Here is a 9,840-nt window from a genome sequence, read left to right as displayed (position 1 = left end):
AACTGAGCAGAGGCAGCCTAGTTGTGTTTTCATGTTGTAAGTTACCCTCTGTAATTAATGCACATAGAAATAAAAAGCACAAGATATATTTTTGTTTAATTATTTAATTGACAAACTTTTGTAACTTTGCACAAAACCCATTTTACTTTTGGATACCGGACTAGCTTGTTAGCAAACGTGGTAAAACATGTAAATGAGAAAGTTGCGGAGTTAGTTTCAACATAACCCATCATCAACAGACACAAGATAACTACAGAGTAATTCAAAGTCGGCCTGTGTCCAGGTGCCCATCTTCTCATTTTCCGTCTGTGGGCCACCTGTACTTTTCAGCTCAGCGGGCACATGCACCACCCCTGGTGACCTTTGACTGCACCTGCCAGAGCTGCACTCCTCCAGATTATGACCCTGCCTATTGTTTGTCTATCTCTCTTCATCTGCAAATCCCTCCCGCTCTCTGTACCTTCACTGTTGCCTCTCTGTCAAGGATTGTGATCTCTTTGGTGTTGAGTTAATGTTTGATATACTACCAGAGATATAAAGCCCCGCCACCTCAGTGGTTCTCTGTGGTGCACATCTCTGCTTTTCATCACCGGTACTTACTGTTCTCTGTGCTCACCTGACCTTAGTGTGTAGCTTCATTTTCTCCTGTCCGCTCCTCTGTCTCGGCTTCACTCTAATCATCTGCTGTTTGTCTCGATCAGCTGTCTGCTCTCAGTAACCAGGGAGACGTCTGGATAGTTTGGGGTTTTTTTTGCCTCTGAGTTGCTTGTCAGTTTTGCCATGAAATTCATACGTAGTTCGCTGAGGTGGCTGTGGTACCACAGAAACTACATCATCATCTTCGTCACTCCACTGGTCCTCCTTCCCCTGCCAATCATAAGCCCTACATCGGTGAGTGTGTGTGTGTTTGTGCCAGTGGAGGTAACTGGCTGTTTTAATCTGTTTTTCTTGACTGAAACATCACCATTGTTTGCAGAAGATGTTTGTTCTCACACTCATGTCAGAGAGCTTCACCAGGGAAGCGATTTCACTCATTTATTAAGCTTGTCCAATTTATTAACACCTGGTGAGCAAAGCCAGGTTAACGTTACAGGGGGCCCTGGGTCAAAAATGTGTTTTGTGTGTGTGTTGTTTTTCGTAGTTGTCTATGAGAGTAAACTCAAAACCATTTTTACTGCAATTTGAATATGTAAATATGTTTTTTTCTTCACAACACATCTGTCAATTTTACACGGAACAATTAACCAATTAATAAAGGAAATAACCGTCACATGTATTGATAATGAGAACAATTGTTGGTTACAGTTCTTTGATGGAATAGTACGACCTTGGCCCAGGTTTATGTGTCGCAGACAGAAGAAAATGACAGGAATTTGATCAACAACAACAAATGGCTTCAATATAAACCAAACACTTATGCTGCAAATGGACATTTGGATTCTTTAGCATTCATTCATTAGCATGTTGATTTACTGTATTCAAAAAGGCTGAGTTACTTTATGACTGAGAGGCAAAGGTACGATAACGGTACACAGTGTACAGTTGATCTTAGACCGCATTTGAACCCTTGACGAGACACATGAAAATGGCTGCCTCCTAAATTTCAAATGGTCCCTTAAGCAACTCCCACAATAAAATGCATGCTAAGTAATTTTCAAAAACAGTTTTAACAACATGAGATGCATGTTTTCATTAAATAGACATTTTGAGTCACATTCACTCTTTCTCTTTCAGGTTTTTTTTTTTTAATGAATGGTTGATTATTTTCAAAAAAATGTATTTGAAGCTGTCTCGCTGGTTCCTGTCTTTATGCTAAGTTGAGATAACAATTTACAGGCTCCAGATTCATATTTATTCTTATTCAGCTTCTTACTCTAAAATTAGGTCCTTCTTATCAACTGCTAATCTGCACTAATTTGTACATGCTTTTATCTCTTCGTGGCTCGACTGTAATGCACTTTACTCAGGCATCAGCCAAGGCTCCCTTCACCAAAGAGGCCAACGAGGCACGATCTGGAATTGATTACAAAATTTTACTGCTCAGCTTTAAGGCCTTAAATGTCCTCGCTCCTAAATACCTTTCTAAATTACTGACCTGGTATGTGCCCTCTTGACCACTGAGATCTGCTGATGGATCCTTGCTGGTGACTCCCAGCTCACAGCTTGTGACAAAGGGTGACTGGGATTTTGCTATTAAAGCATTCACCGTATGAAACTCCTCACACATAAATCCCTTCTTATCATCTTTCTTTTTGTGAAAGCATTCAGAAATGTTTGACACAGGTTTTTGTTTATACTGATTATTTCTATTTATTTGATGTTATTCACTTATTGTTTTCATTTCTTGTGATTTTGCTTGTAAAGCAATTTGTTAGGAAAATACTATATAAATAGAGTTTATCATAATAATTATTATTTAGAGTACACATGAGAGTGGTATCAATCTTCTCTAAGGACTCTCAGCAAGAAAGTGAAGAAAATATTAGTAAATAATTTTTGAAAATACTAATAATTCTAAAAAACCTAAAAAAAGGGTGATGTGACACAATTTAATGAAAATATGATGCATTTGATGTTCTTAAAACTATACAGATAGTATATTATAGTAGTAAAGTAATGCTACTAAGTGCAAAAGTGCTCATAAATGATACTGTTGCAGTGTGCATGTAATAAGTAATTTCATACGGTTTATATGACTTTGTCAGAATAATTCACACATTGTACACACTTTGTTTTCCCTTTATCTCGCTTTGTCTTAATGTTTTAAAAGTGTAAGTGCCATATGAAGCAGACATTGTCGCTCAGTGCGTGACCTGCTGAGTTGAACGAGGTCTCGTGTGCGTGGCAGTGGAAAGTTTTGTGTCAGGTAGTTTAAACAGTCTTTAAGAAAAAGGATTTTACAGAGAACCCATAAAGAGTTATCTCCCGAGACAAGAGTATGACAAACTGTTTGTTTTATGATCAAGGGTAACTGCTATCTGCATGTGTAAAGTCTTACTGCCTTTTAAAGAGACGTCGAAGATAAGACGAAGGACGCGACAGCTGAAATTCTGTGTGTCTTTGTCTGTGCCAAATCAGATGAAGCACGTGTGTCAAGTGTCTTTTCATGACTTCAGATGTAAAATGACAAAATGCTGCACTGATGTTAGAGTATTGAAACACTTCTACTTCACTGCCACTTCTGACTGTGCGTGTGTGTGTGTGTCTGTGTGTTTACAGCAAGCGAAATGTGGTTATGCCATCATCCTCATGGCTCTGTACTGGTGTACGGAGTGCATGCCTCTGGCTGTGACGGCACTACTGCCAGTTGTCCTGTTTCCTATGATGGGCATCATGACGGCCGGAGCGGTAAAGACCTTATTTATACTCCTGTGTGTCATTATGAGCCAGTTTATATGTACCTGTGCCTTATTTATCCCTGTAGGTGAATACAGCTGCTTGTGACCCCTGACTTTGGCCTTCTCTGATTGGTCAGAAAGGCGAGGCTTGCTAAAAAGCCTTAAAAGGGCGTATCTCTGCACTGCTGCCACAGTGTTCAAAGAGTCTGGGTCACAGGAGCCTTTGCTTTAAGTAAATGTACCAATACAACAGTGTAGAAATACATTACTGCTGCAAGTAAAGAAGCATTATCAGCAAAATACATGGTACAAGATATAAGTGCTCGTTCACAAGCAAAATGATTACTGTAACTAATATAGTATTATTCTTTATTATTTGATTGTTAAAATGTATGCATCAATGTGTAAGCAGCATTTTACTGTTTTTAGTGCTCGAGTAGGAGCTGGCTTTAATTACTTTATATACAATTACATAGCTTAGTCAGGTGTTTTCAAGGATACAGAGACGAGATGACCATGAGATGTGAGATGATTAATGAGGTAGTAAAGAGTAAAAATAAACACAAGCAATGCTGGATAATTTGATCTCTTAAGTTATTTAAATGAAACCATTTCTTTGGTGGACGTGCTAACATGTTATAGACATCAGACATAATATGTTTATAAGGGATCGTTGGAGGAGTAGAAGTTCAAAGTAGCATAAAATGTAAATCCTCAAATTAAGTCCAAGTACATCAGTCTAAACTTCACCTTCTGTTCTTCGTGACAAAACATCTACCGCCTCAGTATAACCTCATATTTGTCTTTGCTTGGTCCCTTCACCTGTCAGCAATAGCACAACTAAATTTACTTTATCTTAACTGATGAAACGCTGCATACTGAAAGTGATGATGTGACAGTAATTTTCAGGACGTTCTGTAGCTTCTGATCTGATCTGCTGATCCCAGTGTTTGGCTTTTATTGCTCATAAAACAAATGGGATGATACATTACCTCTGCATTAGACAGCGTGTTCACAGGTTACTTCAGCGGGTTACTTGATTCTTCTGCTGAGGTTTGTGTCTGTGCGATCTGTTTCAGGTCAGCATTGAATATCTGAAAGACTCCAACATGCTGTTCATGGGCGGCCTGCTGGTCGCCATCGCAGTGGAGCAGTGGAACCTCCACAAGCGCATCGCTCTCCGAGTTTTGCTGCTGGTTGGTGTTCGTCCGTCCTTGTAAGAAAGCCCTGTGATACAGCTCACCTGTGTACACTACAGCACACAGCAAAGCCATGACTAGAGGATCAACACTGCCTACACAGATCTTAATTGTTCATGTGTTTAAGATCATTTTTCACATTGCATTTATTTACAGTGACAACACATGTCAAAGATGTTCAACTGATCACACAGATCCTCCTCATCTTTCAGGATGATAGTGTTCTCTGAGTTTACACTGTTGAGTGATTTCTGCACAACAACCAGAGGCATCAACATCTTAACAAGTTATGTAATATGATTTGTATGGTGGCCCTGAGAGCATATATGCAAATATACAAAACAAAAGCAAATGCAGGAAATGCACGTGCAGCATTTGGAAAAAAAAACACATTTAATTAGAGGAACATGCTGCAGAAAGAGAAAACACAACCAGATACAGAACACTACTGAAGAGCTACAGAAGTGAGATGCTAATAAAATATCATCTTATTAAGACTTTACTTTGACTGACAATGTGAAAAATCACATGTATGTAAGCAAATAACCACACGTTAAATTTGGAAATAGTGCTCATCTCCATCATTTTCAACACATCGCTACTCATGGTCACCATCTTCATGCTCTCTCCCTCCCCTTCACCTCTCTCACAGGTTAATGATGGGCTTCATGATCGTCTCGTCCTTCCTCTCCATGTGGATCAGCAACACGGCCACCACAGCCATGATGCTGCCCATTGCCCAAGCCGTGCTGCAGCAGCTCAAAGACACCGAGTCGCAGGCGGATGAACGAGATTTCCAGGCCGCAGACAACCATGCATTTGAGATGGAGCTCGCAGAAACTAAGGGGGAGATGGCCAAAGAGAAACAGCCCAACACTGAGCGTAAGTAAAACATATCTGAGGCCATGGAAAGTTTCTAGTGAGTAACCCTTACAATAATCGTGACTTGATGTGTCGTGCTCCAGATGAACATGAGATGAGTCAAGCTGCACTGCGGGAGTCCAGGAAAAGAGAAATAGATGAGAAGTACGAGCTCCTGACCAAAGGGATGAGTCTGAGCGTGTGTTACTCCGCCAGCATCGGGGGCACGGCCACGCTCACTGGCACGACTCCTAACCTCATCCTCAAGGGTCAAATCGACGAGTAAGGCCTGAGTAAATATCAGTCAACAAGCACGGGAAGATGTTATTCCAGATAAGTAACCTCCTTTCATCTCCATCTTTTGTGAAGGCTCTTCCCTAACAACGGTGACGTGATCAACTTTGCCAGCTGGTTCGGCTTTGCTTTTCCCAACATGGTGCTCATGCTGGTGTTCTCCTGGTTGTGGCTTCAGTTTCTCTTCCTGGGCTTCAAGTAAGGCAACCAGTGTGGCACAGTCAGCCGCTTCCCTGAACAACTAGGACGTTTATTGACCAGAGCGCTTTTTTTACTCCTCAGCCTGAAGAAGTCTTTCGGCTGTGGCGTGAAGAGCGACAGGGATAAGGAGGCGTGCGCGGTGATGAGGGAGGAGTACAACAAGCTGGGGCCCATGAAGTTTGCTGAGGGGGCGGTGCTCAGCATCTTCGTCCTGCTGGTGGCCCTGTGGTTCACCAGGGAGCCAGGCTTCATAGACGGCTGGGCCACTGTGCTCTTCAACAAGGAGAAGGCGTGAGTCTCTCACTTTCTCTTTCCTTTTTTTTGTTGTTGTTGTTGTTGTTGACATGACTATGGAGGATAAACTCGTACTAAATGCTCCTGCTAAAAAAGCTGAAAAGTGTTGTTTGTGCAGCAAAAGCCTAATATTGCTTGTTCCCTTTGTCTTGTGACAAAGAGCAGGAAACACTGCGGCAACATGTTCAAACAACAATATGTCGTCTTATCTTCTGTACCTCAGCTTTGTGTCCGATGGAACCGTCGCTATCTTAGTCTCCATGCTCTTCTTCGCCATCCCCTCCCAGCTGCCCAGGTTTGGTGGCTATGGTTACGACGACGAAGGTGAAATCACATTTACAGGAAAACATCCCTGATAATATTGTGCTGTGATATTTGTGTGACCTAAATTTCAGTTCATTAGAGAGCTGGGTGATAATTACCGAGCAGATATGAAACTGCTCTTTCAAAGTAATTACTGTTTCATGTTCAAACTTCATCTGGGTCTCACAGGTAAGGCGGTGAAGGCTCCCTCCACTCTGCTGAACTGGCAGGTGGTGCACGAGCGGATGCCCTGGAACATCATCCTGCTGCTGGGAGGAGGCTTCGCTCTGGCTGCTGGCAGTGAGGTAAAAAACCCAAGAGCACCGTGTTTCCTCCTTTTAAGACTTCATGATCCCTTTTATATTGTGCTGGAAGGATTTGTGGACTTATCAATGAGTGTGTTTTGTTTCAGTATAAATTGAATACCTGAATTGAATAATATTGTTGAGCTATTTCACTGTACTCTACTCAAATTGGCGGATCAACCAACATATATCCCTAGAGCCATGCAGCTAGCACGACAAATAACATGATAGTACAATGGTCTTTCCTTGTTTATTTGTTTCCAGGAGTCAGGTCTGTCCAAGTGGTTGGGAGAGAGCCTCGCACCTCTGGAGAAGATCCCCCCCTTCGCCATCTCGCTGCTGCTCTCCCTGCTGGTGGCGACATTCACCGAGTGCTCCAGCAACACGGCCACCACCACGCTGTTCCTGCCCATACTGGCCTCAATGGTAAACTGAGTACAAATACTGTCCACATGCACAAACAGCTTTGCACGTGATTCTTCTCTCATTGATTACACCGTTGTTTCTTTAGGCCACAGCTATCAAGATACACCCACTGTATGTGATGCTGCCCTGCACCATTGCTGCCTCTCTGGCCTTCATGCTGCCTGTGGCTACACCGCCCAACGCCATCGCCTTCTCCTTCGGAAAGCTCAGAGTCATCGACATGGTGAGATTCACACACATATGCAGTCCGTTAAACACCATCTGTGTCACAAGTATCACTCACATGATCAAGGTTTAGAGATGGCTGCGCCCATGACTCTTTGATTTAATTCAAAGGATAATAATAGTCAGGAGGTTGTGTCTGTTGAGGTAGAAGGGAGTTAAGTGTCCTTTACATAGACTGCAGTGTGTAGTAATAATCCCTTATGATATAAATCACTTAATTAACATGACCTGGACCCACTGAAGCAGCACACAATACATGGATTAACCGCCTGACACCTGAGAGGATGAGCTTCCTAGAAACTGTAGCTTGCAGTTGCCTGTTGTTGTCGACAACAGGCAAAGAAAATATGTAGGACTTAAAATATAAAATTTAATAAAATGAGACTTTTTAAATAACCTCTAAGGCCTTTATTTCAGGAAACTAATTTCATTGCTTTTTAAGACTTTTCAAAACCTGCACATACCCTAGTTTTTTTTTTTTTTAACTCATACTGATCAGAATGTGTCTGTTCTTCCAGGTGAAAGCCGGCTTCATGCTGAACCTCATTGGGATTTTGACCATTAACTTAGGCATCAATACCTGGGGATACGCCATGTTTGACATGGGCACCATGCCTCATTGGGTCAACATTACAAGTGAACCCTGAGTGAGGAAGGACAGAGAGAGAGAGAGAGAGATGGAGAGAGAATGACACAGAATTGGTTTTATCTATCTTTTGAAGAAGCTAAACTGTTCTAACTTAAAATAGTGCATTATTGTAGGATCCCTTTGCTCATTAAAAGAAGCCGATGAGAAAAAATGTTTTCAGGGCCTTTTAAAGGAGAGAAGAGCTGTAGCAGGAGCTCTGATCGTTTTAGAAGTAAAGGAGGAAAAGAAAGGTTGGCCACAGTCAACGTGGTGAGGAAAACAAAGTTTAAAGATGAACCTGATCCAGAATAAAACACCATTTAGTCTCAGTTGCACTGTACAAATCCCAACACTCTGAATCAGTCATTGTGATTACTGTTTTACCGTAAAAACCAGAACCAAACAAACAAGCAGCACTGAGATAAACTTGAATCAGTTTAGTAGCTTCTTTATCAAACCCACTCTGCCGTCAGTGTCCGGTACTTCCTCGTGTCATTCCAGTGACTGAACAGAAGAGAAATGATGCGTGTTCTTTTTTTCTTGCTTTAAAAAAGACTGAGGTCATTTCCTTGTACTGTTTTCCCTGAATGTGATGTCATCTCATTAATCTATTTATCATTTACCAATTATGCAGCTCACAGTTTGTTTGAGTGATTGTTTAAAACAATGTGATTATTCCGAGTGATGTGTTTACAGACACCATGTAAATGAGGTGAAATTGAATTAATTGTATCAGTTAATTTAACTTATTACTGTGGTCCTTTTGTTGGACCTTGAGTCTTTGGTTTTTTTTATCAATGTTTTCATCCCACTGTTGTACATGTGTAAATTGTCAAAGCCAGTGTCAAAGTGCCTTTAGGGGATTATTTGTTAACCTAGAAGGGATTTCTGGCAATATGCTCCTTGAATGAATAAATGTAAATTAAAGGAATAGTTCAGAATTTTATTTATTTTCTTGTCAAGTGTTAGATCAGAAGATTGATACCACTCTAACCCCACAGCATATTCATTTATCTCAGAATAAAGCCAGGAAACAGCTAGTTTCCAAAGGTAATAAAATCTGTCCAACAGCACCTCTAAAGTTTACTGATTAACATGTTGTATCTTGTTTGTTTAATACAAAAACTATTACATGCCAGTTTATTTCTTGGCCGGGCTCAATGACTTTCTGGAAACTACTCCCCTTGAAACACAACTTGTCATTTTGTCACTTAAGTTTCTGTAGGGATTAAATAAACAAGATGTTAATGTTTTTTTTGGGGGGGGTTAGTTTTTTCTGTTTTTCTCATCTAACTCTTGGCAAGAAAATAACGTATAGCAATTCCAAAGATGTCAAACTCTTCCTTTAACAAACCCACTCCAGTAATTATTGGGACATGTTCACAAATTTGAGGTGACACTGAAAAATGCTGTTAAGCATTGAGGAAGGTGAAACACAGAAAGCGCACAAATCAATAGCAGGAAGGTGTTACCAATACAGCGTACAGTGAGCACAGATGTAAAGGTTGGTTCAAGGATAAGACTGAGATAAGAGGCTGCCAATAAGATACAATCTGAGTGGAGGTCAATTTCTATCATGTTTATTACAGCTAAATGTAATAAACTGCAGAAACAGAGACAGAACGTCCCGGCAGAGTAATGTGTGTTTTTTCACATTTTATATGTACCAGAGCTGTTTCTACTCTGAAAATAAAGCATCATCGTGTGAACAATGTCTCTTCCATTCACTTGACACCCACAATATTAACAATCAACACACATGCCAT

At 40.9% G+C, this 9,840-nt stretch overlaps 1 protein-coding gene across 1 annotated transcript; it reads left to right on the top strand.

The window, feature by feature from the left end:
* The first annotated feature begins 734 nt into the window (after positions 1–734).
* On the top strand, positions 735–9,764 carry LOC111217092 (solute carrier family 13 member 2-like). The gene is made up of 12 exons (XM_022738803.1): positions 735–891; positions 3,220–3,348; positions 4,418–4,554; positions 5,190–5,419; positions 5,503–5,680; positions 5,768–5,890; positions 5,975–6,184; positions 6,411–6,511; positions 6,680–6,795; positions 7,060–7,221; positions 7,307–7,444; positions 7,965–9,764. The coding sequence occupies exons 1-12, from the start codon at positions 781–783 to the stop codon at positions 8,091–8,093; spliced, it is 1,764 nt and encodes a 587-aa protein (XP_022594524.1). The 5' UTR covers positions 735–780; the 3' UTR covers positions 8,094–9,764.
* Positions 9,765–9,840: the final 76 nt, after the last annotated feature.

This window comes from Seriola dumerili, unplaced genomic scaffold (assembly GCF_002260705.1).
Source record: "Seriola dumerili isolate Sdu_G_001 unplaced genomic scaffold, Sdu_1.0 BDQW01000040.1, whole genome shotgun sequence".
Taxonomy (NCBI): Eukaryota; Metazoa; Chordata; class Actinopteri; order Carangiformes; family Carangidae; genus Seriola; species Seriola dumerili.
The sequence above is the reverse complement of the archived record's forward strand: the minus strand, read 5'-3'. Positions and strand labels throughout refer to the sequence as shown.

What these genes read in the sequence shown, in the direction of transcription:
- LOC111217092 (XM_022738803.1), top strand. Translation starts at nt 781, where the DNA reads ATGAAATTCATACGTAGTTCGCTGAGGTGGCTGTGGTACCACAGAAAC. An exon ending in GTTGGTGTTCGTCCGTCCTT is followed by an intron (nt 4,555 to 5,189) that starts GTAAGAAAGCCC and finishes CCTCTCTCACAG; the next exon opens with GTTAATGATGGGCTTCATGA. An exon ending in AGCTCAGAGTCATCGACATG is followed by an intron (nt 7,445 to 7,964) that starts GTGAGATTCACA and finishes CTGTTCTTCCAG; the next exon opens with GTGAAAGCCGGCTTCATGCT.